This window comes from Saccopteryx leptura, chromosome 9 (genome assembly GCF_036850995.1).
Source record: "Saccopteryx leptura isolate mSacLep1 chromosome 9, mSacLep1_pri_phased_curated, whole genome shotgun sequence".
NCBI lineage: Eukaryota > Metazoa > Chordata > Mammalia > Chiroptera > Emballonuridae > Saccopteryx > Saccopteryx leptura.
The window spans coordinates 70,970,710-70,991,491 of record NC_089511.1 but is presented as its reverse complement, the minus strand read 5'-3'; the positions used below and the strand labels follow the sequence as shown (position 1 = coordinate 70,991,491).

At 52.4% G+C, this 20,782-nt stretch overlaps 1 protein-coding gene across 1 annotated transcript in view; it reads right to left on the bottom strand.

Moving 5' to 3' along the window:
• Positions 1-20,782, bottom strand: part of COL13A1 (collagen type XIII alpha 1 chain) — an 81,442-nt gene that overhangs the window by 17,004 nt on the left and 43,656 nt on the right. The window contains exons 18-28 of the mRNA XM_066349246.1: positions 19,336-19,389; positions 17,751-17,837; positions 16,025-16,078; positions 14,877-14,921; positions 14,421-14,489; positions 11,755-11,817; positions 10,662-10,706; positions 10,229-10,372; positions 4,345-4,386; positions 3,365-3,391; positions 2,370-2,450 (exon numbers count right to left, since the gene is read on the bottom strand). Of these exons, the coding sequence (XP_066205343.1) occupies positions 2,370-2,450; positions 3,365-3,391; positions 4,345-4,386; positions 10,229-10,372; positions 10,662-10,706; positions 11,755-11,817; positions 14,421-14,489; positions 14,877-14,921; positions 16,025-16,078; positions 17,751-17,837; positions 19,336-19,389 (711 nt within the window). The remainder of the gene's footprint in view (positions 1-2,369; positions 2,451-3,364; positions 3,392-4,344; positions 4,387-10,228; positions 10,373-10,661; positions 10,707-11,754; positions 11,818-14,420; positions 14,490-14,876; positions 14,922-16,024; positions 16,079-17,750; positions 17,838-19,335; positions 19,390-20,782) is intronic.

Genomic DNA, 20,782 nt, shown 5'->3' with positions numbered 1-20,782 from the left:
CAAAGTGAGCCTCGGCTTGAGGATGTTAAAGATGAGGGAATGCCCCTAGGAAAGAAGGTCAGGGAGCTGCTTCCTCCTGGGGAAAAGGTGTTGCTTGGAGGACCTCCAAGGCCTTGCTTCTCAGTTTGAGAACCATGTAATTCCGGGGCGGTCCTGATTCACAGCCTAGAGAGCTGTGCTTCTCAACCGCAGCTGCTGTATCAGAATTTCCTGGGGTGATGTAAAATGATACAAATGCCTCGTGCCACACCAGCCCAATTCAACCAGAAATCTTTAAGAGTGAGGTTGGGGATAATGGCAAGTTAGAAAAGCTACAGGTGACTTGAATGTGCAGCCAGTTGAGAGCCACTTCTGTAGGGCACTATAGGAAGAAGTCAATAGGCTATGCCTGGAAAGCATGCTGCTAGTATATGAAATAGCATATTGAAGTGAAGCCTAAAGACAGAACTTCTGCTAAATAGCCACAAACTTCATTTATTCATATTAATACTGAGTTGTCTTGAGAGGTCTGGAGCAAAGGGCATAAACTGGAGGCTTGCAGGCCCCATGTGGGCCACTGACATATTTTGTTGGTTGGTAGTGTTGCAAATAATTTTGATTTGATGTAAGAAAATAGGGAAGTTTCACACAAAATGCCAGATATTCAGCTTCCTTTGAAAAATTAGAAGATCCAAAAATACTGGACTCTCATTCTTCTAAGGCAATAGTCAGCTGAACTGAGAAGGGGCTTATCTACTTAAGAAGGAACACATGGTGTCTGGGTGCCACAGTCCACACCACTCCCTATTGTCTCTCTGAAGTGCATGTTAATAGCCATTTATGAATATGCTTGCTCTATTGTTTTCTTAAGCTAGCAAAAGCATTTCTTTGTATCCATGTCTCTATTAAGAGTAGAAAAATTAAAGATAGACTGGGTACTTTTTCTCTCCTCTGGCATTTTCTTTGCTGATATTACATGTTTGGTCTCTGTGCTATTTGCATTTTGTCTGAGTTCTCTATATGTTCTAGAGTTGTTGGGGCCATAAAGGTGGACAAAGAGAGATTCATGGTTGAGTAGGGGCAGGGAAGCTGTTGAATAGTAAGGAGTACTTCGTCATCCCACACAGCTTAAGACATGGGAAAATGTCTGCTAAAGTCGTCAGTTTTTTCGTAGTCTGTCAAGTGAATCAGCCCCTTCAACGTTCCTACGTTTGACACACTAATGAGGGTGTAGTCATATCTTTTGCTCTTGCTTTTTGGTTGCTGTGATTATATTAAGCAGACCTTCAAGCTCTGCCAAGCTGGGGTAATTAGGTTTCCCATTGTTCCCCTGCTCTTTATGACTCCCTGGGGTGGGAGCTGGCTTGGGGCCTGGGACAGAGGAAGCCCCAGTGGTTGGAAAGAGCCCCTTGCGAGGCTGTGGCCCCAGTGGAGGAGCAGCTTCTGGCCGGCCTAGCCACTGACTTAATATGTGACCTCAAGTGACTCCCTTTCTTCTCTGGGCCCATCAGTAAATGGTTAGATGGATCATGGAAACCCCTTCCAGCTCTTGAAAAACAAACCGAAAGGAGGGCCAACCTCACTGGGCTGTGAGGGAGGATAAAGCCCAAGGCGGTGGGATGGGCTCACCTGGACAAGGTGACCAGGCCATCACCCCACTGAAGCTTGGGGGGGGGCCCAGCCTAGGCCCCACATCTGGAAAAGCCTTCTGAGCAGCCCATACCCGGACCTGGGGCCTCTAGCTCTGGGCAGGCTGAGATCAGAGATCGCAGGGAACTGGGATCTAAGTGGCTTTATCCAGAGGGGACCGGAGAATGTGACTTTTTTACAAGCTCTTCTTATGTGGTCAGTGCTTAAGACGGAGATCAAGGGTACTCGTGGGCCCCTCTGGGGAAAGGGAAGAGAGGTGGAGCACGGCCCGTGTTCTCCAAGCGGGGCCCTGTGAGGGCAAACTCACTTCCTCCGAGTCAGGCACACATAGGGCCTGAGGCTGTTCTCAAGCCCCCGAATCAGGCACACATAGGGCCTGAGGCTGTTCTCAAGCCCCCGAGTCAGGCACACATAGGGCCTGAGGCTGTTCTCAAGCCCCCGAGTCAGGCACACATAGGGCCTGAGGCTGTTCTCAAGCCCCCGAATCAGGCACACATAGGGCCTGAGGCTGTTCTCAAGCCCCCTCCAGCTGCTCAGCTAGGTGCTCTTTGGGGCAGGGGCCCTGTCTTATTCAGCTTCACATTCTCCCTGCACCGAGGCCAGGAGAATCAGTAGGAGAATCAGAGCCTGTGGTCTTGCCCAGGTGGGAAAGCAGAACCACACTGAGCTCTGGAATGCCCAAGCTGTCAGGGCCACCCGGCTGGGCTCCTCAACCATCCTGCTGGGTCCGCGATACTTACGGGTAATCCCAGGGGACCTCGGTCTCCTTTTTCTCCCTGGACACCCTTCTCTCCTTTTGCTCCATCTAGTCCTGCTTCCCCCTGAAAGAAAGGGAGATGGAGGTGATCACAGAAGAGCAGGTCTCAGACAACTCATTCTTGTACTCTACGGTCTTGCAGATGGGAGTGTGTTAGGGAGGGGGACGTAGAGGGAGGAGGTGGCTGACCCATTGGTGGCAGCCTGGGGACACCAAGGGTCCCTGATTTAGCCTGTCCCTGCCTCAGCTAGAGTCCCCTGCATCCTTGTAGTAATTTGAGGTCCCCAACGGGACAAGAGATGATGGAGTGGACACAAACCCTGGGGAAGTTCCAGGTCAGGCTTTGGCACAGGTGACTCTTTGCATGGCAGGAAAACTGGGACCCTGCAGAGGCTGGCTGGCTGTCAGATGTCTGAATGCCACCACTGGAGCTCCGAGTCTCCTAAGCTAATTTGGAGACAAACTGCCCAACAGTTCCCTGAAAACTGTTAGGGCTGGAGACAAGGGCTGTTACCATGCCGTAGGCTCCAGCTCCCCTTAGCCACTTGAAGTGCTTTCAGGTGGAGACTGGGAGAGCCCCGGGTCCCAGTGAAGGGGGCGTGGCTCCCAAGAAGAGTCCTACACCATGCTGCTCTCTGTCTCCTCTCCCACTTACACTTCACACGGAGCAAAGGGTCTGCAGCAAGTTTCATGGGAAAAAGATTTCATCATTTGCCAAGATTCTACCTTGTGATTTTGTAAGATTGACTGATGAACGGGAAAATTTTAAATCTGAAACCTGCTCAGTGTCAATATTGAATATTAAAAGGACCATAGGACTTCATTTTGTCCTGATCATATCTCACTGGCCTGTCACCTGATTCCATTTGGAGAAGTGGTCAGCTGGGCTGCCCACCTCTAAAGTCCTTTCCCTCTTTTCTGCCCTCACTGATGAAGTCCCCCCACCTACCCAGCCCATTCCATGTGACCTCTTTTTACCTTTGGTCCAGGAATGCCTTGGAGCCCCTGCATTTGGAATAAAAACAAAGTGCCTCAGAATTGCATTTCTTGTTAAGTAAAAAATTCCTTGTCCATAAGTTGGACCACAAAAGTGCAAGGGCTTAGGTCACAGAGCCTGGCCTGGGTCCCTGTGCAGGTCAGGCAGAAAGGAGTGCTAAGAGGGGGTGTGCTTGGGGCTCACTGGGGTGGGGTCTGTGCCAGGATTCCCCAGCCAGGGACTGAGACTTTTTCTGTGTCCCCCACAGCTGACCAGAGTCTCATGAAAGGAAGATTGAGGTGAAACACAGCAAAAGTCGAATAAATTAATACATGCAAAGTGCTTAGAGCAGTGTCTGGCACACAGAAAATTACAATAATGTTGGCCACTATCATTATTACTGTTTCTGCCAATGACAGTGGGTGTCATAGTGCCACAGGACCATGAACCCCTTAGAAGCAAAAACTGGCATCTATTGATTTAGGGTACTTGAGGGCCCTTTAGGGGCAATGCAAAGGGGTCTTTCAAAAGCCTTGTCTTATCATCTGTAACCACAGGAAGGCCCATCCAGTGTGGCTGGTTTTAAATAGGTCACTTTTAATTTTAATCCTGGTCTTGCCAGTTGGTTAATAGGAAGAGGGAAGAAGAGGAGATATCTGATAGCAAAGGTCAAAGCTTACTGACAGAGTGGCCCCCTGCAGGGTAGTGGGCCTCGACCCCAGAGCTGCTGTGACAGTCGACTGTTTCCAAGAGACCAGGCAATGCCAAGCTCCTTAGTGTCACTGGAACGGTGCCTGTTTAACTGCCTTTTTAACATGGGGGGTGGAGGAGAGGGGCTTGTGGATGAGAAAATCTCGCCCTGGGAGGAGAAGGTGACAATGACCCAATGCTAAGTTTGAGCCCAGAGGAGACTACCATGGGGAGGGGACATTTGGGACCCAATCACCGTGGACAGAAACACTGACAAGCCCTCCAAACTTACCAGAGGTCCGGGAGGCCCCTCTGGCCCTGGTGGCCCAGGAACCTAGAAGTCAGGGGAGATGGTTAGTCCACTCCGGTTACACTGTAAGAGGCCCTGCCTTCTGACATGGCCTAGGGCAGGGGTCCCCAAACTATGGCCCGCGGGCCGCATGCGGCCCCCTGAGGCCATTTATCCGGCCCCTGCCACACTTTTGGAAGGGGCACCTCTTTCATTGGTGGTCAGTGAGAGGAGCACATTGACCATCTCATTAGCCAAAAGCAGGCCCATAGTTCCCATTGAAATATTGGTCAGTTTGTTGATTTAAATTTACTTGTTCTTTATATTAAATATTGTATTTGTTCCCATTTTGTTTTTTTACTTTAAAATAAGATATATGCAGTGTGCATAGGGATTTGTTCATAGTTATTTTTATAGTCCAGCCCTCCAACAGTCTAAGGGACAGTGAACTGGGCCCCCTGTGTAAAAAGTTTGGGGACCCCTGGCCTAGGGTCTGGCTGGAGACTGCAAAGCTAGATGACAGAACTGCCCAACACAGTTTCCCGAAAGAAGGCTTAGAACAAGTCACAAACTCATAGCAACTCATTAGCCTTTACAATGTTGCAAAAAAAATCCCAAAACAACCCCCCCCAAACAAACAAACAAAAATAACCAACCCTCCCAAATAAAAACAAAACAAAAACCCCAAACTAGTGCTGGCAAATGTCCTTGAAACATCTATCTTCCTAGATTTGATTTTATTTTTTAGCCAGAAAATCTGGCAGCACTAAGTTCTTGCTCACGTGTTCATGCATGGCAACAAATGCCCGGAGCTAAATGAGAACTTGCGTCTCCAGGTGGGTCAGGAGGTCTTCAGTTTGCCTCAGTCCCCACCACTCCCTGTTGTCTTTAACCCAGACCTTTATGTTTGTTTGTGACATGTTTGGCCTTTGTAGACATTTGAATTGAGACCTTTGGCTTAGAGGAACAGAGATTAATTATCTGGAACTGGGGGAGGCTGAGATATTGCTAAAGAATATTCCTCAAGTCCTCCCAGATTTGTAATAGAGACTTCTGGCCTCAGTTTCCCTTGAGGGCAGGTTGAAGTAGAAGATATTTTGACCTGCCAGTGAAGAAGAGGACCGAGGGCAGTGTTCTCTGAGGAGATGGTGTTCACTGCAGGTTCTGTCTCTGACGAAGATGGACACTCGCTTGTCCACAGTGGCCACCCAACAGGTGCTGGGAACCTGCCTGCTCCCTCGGAGCCGGTCACCTCACTTCGGCTTTGGGGCTCTTTTTGCCTTCCCAGGGATGGAATCCCTTGGGTGTGACCAGGGTGGGGACTTTCTTCAGTCCACCATGGAGGGAGCCCCTACACTGGACACATGGAGACCCCTAACATCCCTTGGGCCCGTGGACTTTGCAGGTCCCTAATGCACAGTCTTCTTGCAGGGAACGCAATCTTTGGAAACTCTGCTTTAAAGAAATTTACTCATTTTTTTCTTATTATACATAAGTAATTCATGTATTCTGATTGTGGTAGTGGTTATACAAATCTATGCATGTTTTAAAATTCACAGAAGTGTACACACGCTCCCCCCAAAGTCAATTTTACTATGTAATAATTAAAATATAAAACACTAAAGTAATACAGATCCATTAAAATATATTTTAAATTAAAAAGAATTGAAAGGAAGAAAAGGAATGAATATTTGGGTACTGGTAATATTTTACTTTATTTTCTTTCACTCTTTTTTGATGCATAAAATATATTAGAATATATGTGAATATTTATGATACATATATAGATATATAATAAAGCCTTTGCTCTTTTTAATTTAACATGAAACCTGTTTTTCCATTTTTTGCAAGTTGCTCACAAGCCTCCTTTTAATGTCAATGTGCTATTCATTGAGTGCAAGGAAAATGAGTTACTGCTTAGCCAGGGCTTGGAGCAGTGCTCAGCGCAAGGAATGCTCTCCAACATGGGGACCATTATTACCATCAGTATTATTACCGTAAGTTATTAATCATTTCCTTCTTGTTAGAAATGTAGGCTGTTTCTTATTTTTACTTCAAATACATCTGGAGGGAACATTTTTGGGTATAATGCTTTCCTGAATTTCAGAGTATTTCTTTAGGAGCTCTCCATCTCCAAATAAGTGACATGCATGTTATATAATCAGGCCTGTTTCACGAAATGCAGACGGGTCTTGGCGACACTGAAAGTGACGAGCCAGGGGACTTCCTCAGGGACCGAGAAGGTTTGGTGGTCTCTCCCTGAACTCCACAGTGCTGTTTGAGTGGCCCAGGCCCTCCCACCAAGCACCTTCTTCCTTGTGTATCCTTGACCTCTTGCTTTCCTGGTCCTTTCCCTTGCACCTACACTACTACACCGATTCCCTTCTATGTAAACCTGGCTTCTATCCTGACTACCTCTTACTCCATTGTTTTCCTCTTTTCTTCACCACCACTCCTCTCAGAGAATGATGCCTCTCTCTCTGGGAAGCCTGCCTCTGAACTCCTTCTAGACAAACTCTTACAAAGTCTTCAAGACCCTGCTCAAATGACCCATTTTGGGGAATGCTCACCCATCCCCTTAGCTGCTGCCATTCGAGTACCCATCACTGGGGGCTGTTTGCTACACAGGGACTGTTATGTTTGCTTTCTTATCTCCAGGCTCAGCCCTACGAATGAAATGTGGTGGGTGCTTCATGAACGTCAGAGAGGGATTTGATTAATGGGGAGACCGTGGAGCAGACGGGGGGCTCAGTGAATGTTCACCTTCTTGGTCCCTTCCCAAATCAGGCACTTGTGAGTTTCCTCCTAGATCACAGAAATTCTGAGCACACTGGAGAGATTGCAGTGTGATAAGGTCCCTGTCAACTAACCCCCATGACACGAAAGGCAGAGCAGGCACCACCTACCTCTGCTCCCAGATCACCCTTTTCCCCAGGTTCTCCTTTCTCTCCCTGTGGGCACAAAACAGCACGGTGTGGATGCCAGGACTCAGGAGAGCCTGGGGCAGACATTCCCTCAAATCTGTGACAAGCTGGACGGGAACTAGACTAGGCCTAGTTGTTGTCTATGGAGGTGTCAGCCTGAAGGGCAAAGACGAGGCAGGTGGCTTGTGGCCACTGCCTTGAAGAATCTGAGTTTTCAGCATGTAGGAGGAAGGGCTGATATTCTGTACATGTCTTGCAGGGCACAGGCCCGAGGATGGACTAACAGAATATGGCATATAGCAAAGGTGATGGAATGTCTCTCTGTGATTGTGTGATAAGCTTATGTTAGAAATTATAACATACTAATGATAAGATATGACATATGTTAAGATTGTTACAAATATGTCACACACACACACACACACACACACCACACACACACGGCTCTGTCTTGCTAACATACACTGAAAGACTCTTGCGGGCTGGCCTTGACCTTGAAGAAACAAGCTGCTATAATGTGAATTGCCATTGCCTGACCTGTGGATAAAGTGTTGATCTGGAACACAGAGGTCACTGGTTTGAAACCCCAGGCTTGCCAGGCAGCCACTAGGAGCTGAAGCTCTCAGTCCTGCTGTAGCATGAACTGAAACACGTCAGCAGCAGCAAGCTCAGAAGAGGATCCCAGCTCTAGAGGGAACACATCTGTCCGACACCCTGACTGCAGCCTGGCCGGGCCCTGGGCAGAGGATCCACCGAGATGTGCCTGGACTCCTGACCCACAGAAACTGTGACATCATAAGTGCGCGCTATTTAAGCCGCTAAATTTGTGGTGGTTTCTTTTTTCAGAGAGAGAGAGGGATAGACAGAGACAGACAGACTGGAACAGAGAGACATGAGATGCATCAATCATTAGTTTTTCATTGTGCGTTGCAACACCTTAGTTGTTCATTGATTGCTTTCTCATATGTGCCTTGACCGTGGGCCTTCAGCAGACCGAGTAACCCCTTGCTGGAGCCAGCAACCTTGGGTTCAAGCTGGTGGGCTTTTTGCTCAAACCAGATGAGCCCGCGCTAAATCTGGTGACCTGGGGTCTCGAACCTGGGTCCTCTGCATCCCAGTCCAATGCTCTGTCCACTGTGCCACCGCCTGGTCAGGCTGTGGTGGTTTCTTAAGCAGCTATAGACAATGAGTAAGGGTCCAGAGGCAGAGTAAGGGCCGGCGGGGGGATGCTGACGAAGGAGCTTGCACACCACACCCAGGCGGACTCCCTCCTGCTTGGAGCTGCCCCACAAAGAGGGGATATGTCAGAAGGCAGTGAGCGGCCTCCTGTCCTAGCTGAGGCAGCCAGTCAGTCACAGTTGGGACTGCTTGACCTCTGAGCTTCCTCCCACTTGTGAGAAGTGAATTCCGAATCCTAAGGTCCTAGCGTCTTTGAACTACGTGGGCACCTGAAGACTGAGGCCACCATGCTGTGGGCTGAGGGATCTAGAACTCTTATTTATATTCAACTGCAGCACAGAAAGTATCTGCTCATCAAGAGGGCCCCCCTCCCAGGCTGGGCAGGCTGGGGCTAGTGCAGGTTCATTGCCATGCCAGGCACCTGCTGGGCTGCCGGCTGCGATGAGGGGTGACCCTTCCGCAGCTGCCTGCTGACAACCTGGTACCCAGCCCTCTGGCCTTACTGTGAATCCCGGGAGCCCGATTGGGCCAGGCAATCCTGTCGCTCCAGGTCTCCCTTGGCCACCTGGTTCTCCTTTCTCCCCAGTTGGGCCATCTAGACCCTAAAGACCGACAAAGATTTCTGTTAGTCAAGCGTGAGGTCATCACGTTGAGCATGTGTGACCAATGTGGCATGCATGTGTGGCTTCCTCCAAGGGCAGGTGTCTAAGATGATGACCATTCATAGACAAAAACCGCTGATGCCCGGAGAAGGCTCCCAAGTCAAGGCAGTGGCCTCGCTGGGTGGGCTAAGACCCCTGTGTTTGTACCTCCTGAGTAGAGGGCATCTGCATGCTTTCCCAAGAGGCAGTTTTAAACCCATGGCTTGATCTCTTTTCCAACAACCTAGCGAGGTATCCAAGAAAGGCAGGATTATCCCCATTCTAGCGATGAGGGCACTGAGGCTCTGCCAGGCTCAGGGACTTTCATGAGGATACAGACAGAAGATGACAGCATGAGACCTCAGTCTCTTGAGGTGGGACACGGGCCTTCATAAAGGAAGAGGCTTGAGGGGGAAGCAAGTCTTTCTCTTGCCCCCAGTCCCAGGCTGCAGGGCCAGCACTATGCTGGGGGTGGTGCATGCAGAGGGCAGAGTCAGGTCCGCAGGCCTGCACTATGCTGGGGGTGGTGCATGCAGAGGGCAGAGTCAGGTCCGCAGGCCTGCACTATGCTGGGGGTGGTGCATGCAGAGGGCAGAGTCAGGTCCAGCAGGCCTGCACTATGCTGGGGGTGGTGCATGCAGAGGGCAGAGTCAGGTCCGCAGGCCTGCACTATGCTGGGGGTAGTGCATGCAGAGGGCAGAGGCAGGTCTGCAGGCCTGCACTATGCTGGGGGTGGTGCATGCAGAGGGCAGAGTCAGGTCCGCAGGCCTGCACTATGCTGGGGGTGGTGCATGCAGAGGGCAGAGTCAGGTCCGCAGGCCTGCACTATGCTGGGGGTGGTGCATGCAGAGGGCAGAGTCACGTCCGCAGGCCTGCACTATGCTGGGGGTGGTGCGTGCAGAGGGCAGAGTCAGGTCCGCAGGCCTGCACTATGCCGGGGGTGGTGCATGCAGAGGGCAGAGTCAGGTCCGCAGGCCTGCACTATGCTGGGGGTGGTGCATGCAGAGGGCAGAGTCAGGTCCGCAGGCCTGCACTATGCTGGGGGTGGTGCATGCAGAGGGCAGAGTCAGGTCCGCAGGCCTGCACTATGCTGGGGGTGGTGCATGCAGAGGGCAGAGTCAGGTCCGCAGGCCTGGCACTCACCGGGGGGCCTGCCTGCCCTGTCTCCCCCTTCTCTCCCTTCTCTCCGGGATGTCCATCTTCTCCCTTTACTCCTGCAGGCCCAGGCTTTCCTGGGGGGCCTTGGGGACCAGGAGGGCCTACATCTCCTGGTTTGCCTCGAGGTCCCTTTAGAAAACATCAACAATACTTATTAGAGACACTAGTGGAGAAAATGAGAGAGGACACAAAAGAATGGCTGGCCTAGGAGACTTGGCTCTTTGTGCTTGGCTGGACCAGGCAGAGAGCCTTTTCAAGTCCCTGTGGGCATCCGAGGGAGACTCAACACCAGCCCCAAGCCATCACAGTGTGGGGCTCAGCAGGGCTTCTGCAGGGTGGGCCTCCCTTCCTCCCCCCTCTTCCCATACCCAGGGCAAGGACCATCTTCAGAGGTTTGTCTGGGAGTGTCTGTTCTTACCTTTTCTCCATCGTGTCCTGGAGGGCCTGGCAGTCCAATCTCCCCCTGTAGCCATAATAACTAAAGGTTACTCTCAAAGCAGAGGAGAATGTTAGCTGTCAGTTAGGCAGCACTTCCTGTGTGACAGGAGTCCCCAGAAGGCATGGGCTTGCCTGGTCACTGTTTTACAGGTGAGACCCCGACATCGAATTGTGTGCTCAAGGCCCTCGGTTAGTTAGTGAAGAGTGGAGCCAGGATCCACGTCTGAGCACTCTGGCTCTACAGTCCACGGCTCAGCCCCAGCCTCACACGCTGTCACTGAGGGCCCTGGGCACTTACTCCAGGGCTCCATGGGACAATTGCCTGCCTCCTGTTCCCTTCAAACTCGGCTTTCCCGGGCTGGCTGCCCCACAGGGAGCTTCTTTCATTTTCACATCAACCCAAGTCCCTTTTTCAGGTCAGGGAGGGAGATAGAAGGAATGTGGCATCTGTCTTTGATGCCAGGTATCAAGTAGGTGCGCCTCCAAGGTAAAATGATGTAGGTGTTATGAAAGGAGTGGAGAGGAAAGGGCAGTGAATTTTGCCTGATAGATCAGGTGAGGCTTCAAGGCGGAGGTGGACTTTGAAAGGTAAGGAAGAGGGGAGAGGATTTCATGAGCACAGGGCAGAGGCACAAACATGCAAGGCCTTCTGAGAAAAGTCACAGGGGTTGAGGGCAGAGTATAAAAGGGAGTAAGGCAGGGAGCGAGGGAGGTGTGAGACTGGGGACGGGCTTAAGGGCCACGTTCCCTGACGGTGGGCTGGGGTCACTGCTGTGGGGCTGGCGGGCGCAGGGTCTGGTGGGGCAGGCTCTACCACATCAGAGGGGCCTGTAAGTTACAGGTGCCCGAGACAGGCAGCAGGGAAGAGTGGCCGAGCTGAGGGTGGGAGGGTGAGAGCGGCTGCGATGTGGAGTGTACCGTGGTGCCCTGGGGGGAATTATTGGCCAGAGTAAGGCGGTGGCGTGGGGAGGATGAAAAGGTCATGGGACAAGGGGCAGCCATGGGGTTGTACGTGCAGAGACACATGCAATGCCTCTGGGGGTCTGTATCCCTCTTGTTAAGAGAAGTGTTACCTTCTGGCCTGGAATCCCTGGAGCTCCAGGTGGGCCGATTTGCCCGGGAAGACCAGGGGGCCCCTAGGAAAGAAAAGAAAGACTCAAGGAAGAACTTCCTGGCTGAGGAGGAGTGGCCTGTCACCAGAGGGCTATATATAGAGGCTGGTTTATAGAGATCAGCATTGTACAACATTTCATCAGTGGCAGGAACACTGTGTTTGTAAAAGAAATAATATGGGGACACCATCATGTAAAGCGCTAAGTGTGTCCAGGTTCAAGGGGGTAATGGGGGTCCTAGAACTATGCCCAGAAGCCTCTCCCTCCTCTTTCCTCTAAGGCACCACTGGAGGCTCCTGGGCCCGAAGAGGACAAATCTGACCTGCCCTGATGGTGACTTAAAAATGTTTCCAGGAAACAAGGTAAATGTCCACCAACAGGTGAAGGTCTGGTACGTCAATACAATGGAATGCTACTCAGCAGTGGAGAGAGAACCAAGGCCTGGCACCTGCCATGCGCGGACGAGACCCAGACACACGATGCTGAGAAAGACTCAGACACAGACAACTACACACGGCACAATTCTATTCACAAGGAACTCTGGAAGAACTCAGCTCATCCATGGGGACAGAAAGCAGGCCAAGGTGGCGCAGGGCTGGGGCAGATGTGAGACTGACTCCTCGGGCCCATGAAGGAACTTTAAATAAATTATACCTAAAGGTTGATTTTTAAAATGAAAAAATTGTTTCCAGGAAAGTTTTGCTTCCAAAATCTAGCTTAAATAATGCATATTTAAATAATGTTTCCAAATGAAGTTCATTGCATCCAGAATCATGTGGTTAAGACCAGTTTCTGGGATTGGGGCATCATGTGGTTGGCAAGATTCTGGGTCTGTGTCACCCCTAAGTGTGTTCTGTGGCACATGGACATGAAAAATATTGAGTGAAACAAAATGTCAGTAGTTTGAGGACTCTGCAACCCCCCTGTCCTCTCCACCTGGTGGTAATGTTTAAACTACAAGTATCACTAACACCGTCACTGGTAGGCGCGTCAGTGGTAGGCGCGTGTGCAAGAGCCAGGCTTGGAATGCACTGGTTTCCCAGGTGCAGGTAGATGGAATTGATTTCTAGGAAATGCGAGGGGTTGCTATTGATTTTTTTTTTAGAATTATGCACTTTATCAGCTGAAGGTTGAGGAAAAGGGGAGACATAAACCATCCTCCCTTACCCCTCTATTTCCTTGACAGAGCTGCACTGAGAACCCAGCATTGGTACTGTGACCAGTATGCACAGTTGAGTTGGCAAAGAGCCACTCTAGCAGACAGCCATGAGCCGGGGCGGGGCAGCTCCTGAGACTTCCTGCTCAGACTTAGGCCATCCTCTGCCCTGGCACTGCAGGGTCAACCCTCGCCCAGAAGGGACAGCATCTGCTTTCTCGAGGCAAGACCTCTAGGCCTTGCTGCCAGGCTTCCCTCACCCTGGCACTGGTGCCCGGCAAAAGTGAGGGAGGAGGAAGACTTACGATCAAGGCCAGCGTCAGGATCTCCTAAAAAACCAACATCGTGCGATCAGGTAAAGAGCATGTCAAGAGCCACCTGTTAGGTCTCCTCGACCCAGTCATGGAACACGGGAGCTGGGCCCCTCCAATGAGTGGGTTCTGTGTCTCCTGGCTCCACAGCACCCCCACCTCTCCCAGAGGTTTGTAGTCACCAGGCAGAGAACATCACTGTCTCACCGAATGCGGCTCTGAGGCTGTCCCACAATGGACTCAGACAAGCCCTCAAATGGCCACAACCTTTCCTTCACTTTGCCAAGTGAAGCAACATCTCTTAATCTTTCTATTTCTATTTGCCGAACGGGACACTCCCTCTCTTGTTCCTCTTGTCCCAGTACCTAGATTTCAATGGTCTGATGTGCTGCTCTTTAGACAGACAGACACAGCATAGCAAAACATGGAATCACTCAAAAAATAATTTGACGGACAATTGTTGGCATGAAAAAAAAATTGTACACCTCGTAAACGGATTCACACAGAAAGTTTCATTTAAAGGAGTAGTTCTCAACTTAGGGAAATTTTGCCCCCAGGGGACATATGGCAATGTCTAGAGACTCATTTTGGTTGTCATAACTGGTGGTGCGGTGCTACTGGCATGTGGTGGGGAGAGGCCAAGCACACTGCTGAACATCCTACAGCACACAGGACAGCCTTCCTCCACAGCCCACCACAAAGAGTACCCAGCCCCAAATACCAACAGTGCGAGGGGCAGGGGCTCCACTTTCAAGGGTGAAGAAACCTTGAAATATGATCACACTGACAGAAAAAGGAGATGTGTTCCAGGAAGACATGTTAAATGGGAGTGTGTGTACTGGAGTCACGGGGCCCCAAGCCCTGCAGGATGCCAGATGCTCCAGTCGTGGCTCTCAGTTACCCAGAGCCAGGAAAATGGGTCGGACGGAGAGCCAGGTCACCTGGATGCCAACTGAGGGGGGCCGTTTGCCTGGCAGCTGCACAGTGGGAGGCCAAAGGAGAGAGAACACGGGAGCGACTATCCCGGAAGCCCTGCCGATGGCCTGGCCTTGGGAACCTCGACCCAGGTGTTGCCTTGCTCCCTTCTCAAGGCCTTGGAGCAGAGCCGGGGGCCTGTGGGCCCCTCTGGATCTCCAGCCTCAGGGCCAGCCCCCACTCACCTGGAGAGCCTCGTTGATGCTGGCATTGCAATCCACCACCTCTCCTTTCCCTGGTTCTCCCTTGGAGCCCTACAGGACAAATGACATCTTAACCCAGCGCCTGGGCCAGCAGGGATCGATGACAACTGCTGCCTGCTGTCTATCAGATGAGACCATAGCCAACACAGGCTGTGCCTGGCCATGCATAGGCGGATCCAGGCAGCAAGCGGCCGAGCCTATCAGGAAACTCCGAGTGCTCGCAGAACTTGCCCAGGGAGCTCGGCTCCTTGAGAAGGCTGAACTAGACTGACCTGGAGGAGAGCGAGTGCAATTACGGCTGCAATGCCAGACCATCTGGGAGGGGCCAGCAAGCTCCTCCCCGCTCTCCCCTTCATGGCCCCAGGGACAGGCCACTTTGCTCTGGGACCCCAGGGAGGTGAGATGCTGTGCTGTGACTCTGGGTAGAAATGCACATACCTTGGGGCCAGCTGGTCCCTGTTCTCCAGGTGCTCCAGGGTCCCCCTATTGCATGACAAAATTGGAGTGAAATGGGTATAAAGCTAAGTGTGAAAGAAACCGATGTCTCCAGGCCGGCCATGCACTGGGGCAATGGAGGGGCCGGGAGGCCACGAGGATGCAGAGCCCCTTGCACACTGCTGGGCAGGCTCCCCTCTATCGCAAAGCGTCGGCCTCGTCTCCTCTCTCCCTCCTCTCTCCCTCCAGCTTCGCATTGAAAGATATCCTTTCTGTCTCGTGTTAGTTGTTAGTGACTCCTCCTGTGTCGTCTGGCCAGCTCTCCCCGGCCTCCCTGTCAGCCACCTCCTTGGGAGCTGAAACCAGGCCCTTTGGATCTTTCTAGTTTCATTCTGCTCAGGTGGCAAGCGCTCAGACTCTGTTTGTCAGTTGCCTAGGTTGATATTGCTGTGAAGAACCCATGCAGTTCTTTTAGGGGCCCTGTCTGTGGAAGACTCACACTGCAGACTGGGGAACCCCTGGCCTCCCTGAGCGGGCAAAGCGGGGGGATTTTTTCCCTGTTGGAAACAGGACAGAGCTAAAGGAATAAATGAAACACTAGTGTGAATTGTGAAAACAAAGCACAATTCAGTTGTTCTGGGATAATGTTAACATTGAAGACAATTAAAAAAAAAAGACAAAGTAAAAGTGAAGGAGAAACAAATCTTTTACTACAAATCAACTCCTGATGACACTGCAGTTGGCCAGCCCATGCAGTGTCTAGCTGCTGCCACCTCCAGGTCACCTGCCCCCCCCCAGCTCCTGCCCCACAGCATTTCAGTCACTGTGCACCTGGGAGGGACACAGCAGCACTGCCCGACCCTTCCCAGGGAGGGTCAGCTGGAGAGGAGTGGGAGGCCCCTTCACTAGTGCCTGAAAGCTAACAGCAGGAGCTCTGGGTCGCTCCCCAGATTAGGTTTCCTGTCCCTAGGCCCGCCTTCGCACAACCGCTGTCTCTGTGGACAGCCGGCAGGCAGGAGTCATGGCCGGTCAGCCTTGAGTCCTGGGCGGCCAGCCTCAGGGATGGCCAAACTGCTCATCTCTGAGCGGAGGCTCGAACTCCCAAGCTGACCCTCATCTTGCACCTTTCAGGTCTGGAGGCCTCTCTGTACCTTGTCTCCCTGCTGTCCTGGGGGCCCGGCCTGGCCATCAATGCCAGCTTCTCCCTGGGGAAGGAGAGACATGGATGAGGCACGCGGGGCAGCTTGGACAGCTGCTCAAGGGGGCAAAAGGTGGTTACTCTCTTAATGTCCTAGCGTATCAAGTGTCTGGGCCTCCATCTCTTTCTCTGCTAGATTCTACAAACTTACCCCTCCATCTATCTAAGTCCTACCCATTCTTGGGCCCAGTCTGGGTCTCACCTCCTTCTGAGCGCCCTTTTATCTACTCCCTTCCTCCTCGGAGTTCTGAACCACTGGCTGGCGTCCACCCTGCTTCCCTGCCCCTGTCCCCCAGGCCATTTTCAGTTCTCAGTTAACACACATGTGCCTAGCTCTGTTTTGGCCTCCAACAGTGGACTGCAAGCAGCCCTTGGCGGGTCCTTATGGAGCTTAAACACTTGTGAAAGCACACCTCCTCCTGGCTGGGGGATGGGAAAATGAAGGCCTGGGCTGGGGTATATGTGGGGGGACCAGGGGGGTCCAGGATGCCCAGGACAGGAGGGGCAGGGGGGAGGCTTATCCCAAAAGGTCACTTATTAATTATTTGCCTGGACTTGGAAAGGGAAGAGGACATGATTTTGGGAAGTCTGCTAAGTTTCCCTTTCTTTTGTCCCACGACATGGGGACAATAGTGACCAGGTTTCTCTAAGTCCAAAGCAAGACCCAAAATATGCCAGGTATCTATGCCTTGTGGGGTCAGTGGGACAAACTCCAAAACTGGGGATGTCCGGGAGTCCAGGTGGGAAGGCCACCTTTGGCAAAGCTGGTGCTCATGCCAGGGGGATTCTGTTCCTGGCAAGGTCAGGTGGGCATGGGGCATGGGCACAGGGAAGGGTGTGTGGCTGGGCCCACATCACCACACAGGGAGGGGGTCTCCCGCCTGTGGGACAATAAGTGTCTGTAGTTTAAGCCACACAGTTTGGGGTTCTTTGTAGGGCAGCTCTAGCAAACAAACACCCCTCCCACTTCAGCTTGCCAGTCTGTGGGGCTCCTTGTGGCTCCCTACACTATGTTCCTGTGAACTGTGTGTTGGTTTGTCCTGCTAGATTGTGGCCAGCCCAGGGCAGGTCTCTGTAGCCTCACTGCCCATAGCAGGCCGATAAACGTCAGCGGAATGAATGTGTGTATTGCCGCCCATCATGGAATCAATCTTTCCTTATACTAAGAAAGAGACACCCCCCCCCCCCCCCCCCATTACCCTGTACTGCTAAAACAAACCAAGCAACACAGGAAGCATCTGCTTTGGGAAACCCGATCTCACTGCTGCGGTTTCCACAAGAGCAAGGAAAGCGCAGGCAGCCCCACGTGCTCCGTCTCCAATGCCCCGCTGTGTGCTGACCTGAGACCCGCTCAGAGCCTAGGTGAGGGGCCTTCCTGACTGTCCCAAAGCTCTGCTGCCGTCAGTCCCTGACGCAGTTATGTCATAGCTACTTGAACCAATAGGACCAGCCATCTGTCCTGGGTGGACATCTCTCCTGGATGGACAAGCAGTTACTGCCTGGAAGTAGGAGCTCAGACCAAATGACTTCCCAGTGTCTGCTGAAAAAACCACACTTCTGGAGCAGAAGACTAGAGAAGGCAAGGTGCTCAGGACACAGAGTCCCCAGGAATGGGCTGAGCACAAAAGCCTCAGGCAAATATCTCCCTTTGAGCACTGATGGGGGTGGGGAAGACTCACCTTTGGCCCTGGGGGCCCGGGCAGCCCTGGGGGGCCGGGCTCCCCTCTGCCTCCTCCAATGGAGTTGCCAGCATCGCCTTTCTCCCCCTGGGGGTAGAAAGTAAGAGTTATCCTCACTGGGTACACCCAGCTCTGGAGGGAGGTGGTTAATCCCTTTCTTCACTCACAGTTCAAAGGAGAGGAGGCAGTTGACCACCCCTCACTCTAGGCTAAATTTGGTGAGGGGTAGGGGGTGGGATGGGCATTAGGGGTTTGTGGGCTCCAGGATGGCTGGGAACCAGAGGCCTTCTGGAGACTGGCTTGGTCCAATCCGGCTGTGGGTTCTGAAGAGAGAATGGAAGTGGCTACTGAAGGGGAACCGGCTCAGAGCTGAAATAAGACCAGTCAGAACCTAGGTCTGGAGCAGTGTTTCTCCAAGTGTGTTCCACGGAACACTCCGTCAGGGGGTTGGAAATATTTAAAATGTTGATAAAAAGGGGGTTTGGTGGCCAAACAATGCTAGGAGAGGTGGCGTAGAATGAAGTTTGCAGGCTCCTTCGCTGCAGGATACTCAAAGCTCTGCCAGGCTGGGGTGCCCTATTACCACTCAGGGAGCCTTTCTAATATAGCTCTCCCCAAACTTAGTTGACCTCTAGTCTTTTTTCCAAATGGAATATCCTATGGAGCTCATGTACCATTGAACACATTTTCAGAGCTGGTGCAAAGAAATCTGACCAGGACATAGCTATTGAATTCTTTTCTTTCTTTTTTTGTGACAGAGACAGAAAGTCAGAGAGAGGGACAGATAGGGACAGACAGACAGGAAGGGAAAGAGATAAGAAGCATCAATTCTTCGTTGCAGCACCTTAGTTTCTCATTGATTGCTTCCTCATATGTGCCTTGACGGGGGGTGGGGGCTATAGCAGAGCGACGGACCCTTTGCTTAAGCCAGTGACCTTGGCTGGTCAGGCTGAATTATTTGAATGTAGGCATCTTTTGGCCAATTAGGCCTCCCATGTGGTTTCTCATGCCCCCCTCCTCCGCAACAGAATCTGACTGTGTTTTTTTTTTTTTTCTGAAGCTGGAAACGGGGAGAGGCAGTTAGACAGACTCCCGCATGCGCCCGAACGGGATCCACCTGGCACGCCCACCAGGGGCGGGCGACGCTCTGCCCACCAGGGGGCGATGCTCTGCCCCTCCGGGGTGTCGCTCTGCCACGACCAGAGCCACTCTAGCGCCTGGGGCAGAGGCCAAGGAGCCACCCCCAGCGCCCGGGCCATCTTTGCTCCAATGGAGCCTTGGCTGCGGGAGGGGAAGAGAGAGACAGAGAGGAAGGACGGGGTGGGGGTGGAGAAGCAAATGGGCGCTTATCCTATGTGCCCTGGCCGGGAATCGAACCTGGGTCTCCCGCATACCAGGCCGACACTCTAACGCTGAGCCAACTGGCCAGGGCCAGAATCTGACTGTGTTTTAGCTGCTTTCCACCAAATCTGGGAGGGACACCTTTAATGTTAGGTCCACGTGAATGTGTTGGGCTGGGAATGTCAGTGGGGTGGACACTGAGGCTTCTCCACATGACCACCATTCAGAGTTCCTGAATACCCACCTTCTGCCCCAGGAGGCCGAGTAGCCCAGGGGAGCCCGCAGCCCCCTTCTCACCCTGCAGAAGAAATGCAGACAACGCAGGGTCAGCAACTTCCTCCAGGATGTCGGGAAGGCATCACCTTGCTGCTCTAGTCTTGGCTTTCCTCTCTCCTGCCTCCCTGCCCCTCCCCCTCCTGGGGCTGCTTTCTGAAGGACTCCACGTCCTTAAGGATCCCCTGTTGGCCCAACTCTTTCCTTGGGCCACTTCACACCGGTGACAGCCTGCATCATTGTTCTCCTGTCCCAAAGTGGGCTGGGTCCACATCTCTCACACAGGGAGGGGGTCTCCAGCCTGTGGGACAATCAATGTCTGTAGTTTAAGCCACACAGTTTGGGGTCCTTTGTAGGGCAGCTCTAGCAAATGAACAGCTATTACTAACCAGCTTTTTCCTCTTGGCTCCTGGGAACTCTTTGCCCCTTGAATGTGAATCACATCCGCCCCAGGGCAGATGGAGAGGTTCTGTGACTGCCAACAGCCCTCCCTGTGTCAGTGGCAGAGCTGGCCTCACAGGCAGGCTCCTGATGCTCCACCTTTGCCACCTAAACTTCACTTTGCATTCACAGAGTGTCTTCCCTCAGGAGATGCCCCCAAGAGCATGCCGCCAGGTCAGTGTGAGATCTCCACTCTCCACAGCCCGACAGCTGGCCATTCATGTATGTAATCATGTAAATTGAGGGCCCTGGGTCAAAATTTGCTCAGACATCTCAATGACCTTTTAAGCTGGAGCCACAGAAGAAGACATGCCAAGTCTTTGGGCATCACCCACCCCTTGTTGCCTGTCCTTGGGCAGAAGCTGAATGGCAAAGTGGCCTGAAACTGGCCAAGGAAGTGGAAGAGTCTGGGTAGGGGCCCAGGTGACGGAGGACAGTAAGTCTTGGGATCCCAGCGGGCTTTGCTTTGCCTGGGCTGCGCCTGAGCTGCGCATGCCCCGGAACAGGCAAGAAGGGTGTCGTGTTGCCCGACAGTGGTTTTGGGGGACTGAGGGCAGAGGGAGGACAGGTGTTCTTTCTGCTGGGCTTTCCTCCTGGGTGACCAGTGGCTTTCAAGGAGGGAGGGTTGCTCTCCAGTGAGAATTTCAGAAGCTTTTCAGGCTGTTCCTACATCCCCCTCTTCCTGGGGACGCGTGCCCCTGCTGCACACCGCAGGCAGCTCACCAGCCATGGGGGTGGGGCAGGCAGTGGGGGACCAGCAGAGGTCGAGACGAAGGGGGCACAGGCTCAAAGACACAATATCCTACCCTCTGCCCTCTTTTAATCGGCAAACCTGGGGAACCCGGCTTTCCTGCTGTTCGTGAATTTCCCTTGGGGGTAAGAAGAGAAAGTCGGCCCTGGCCGGTTGGCTCAATGGTAGAGCGTGGGCCTGGCGTGCAGGAGTCCTGGGTTCGATTCCTGGCCAGGGCACACAGGAG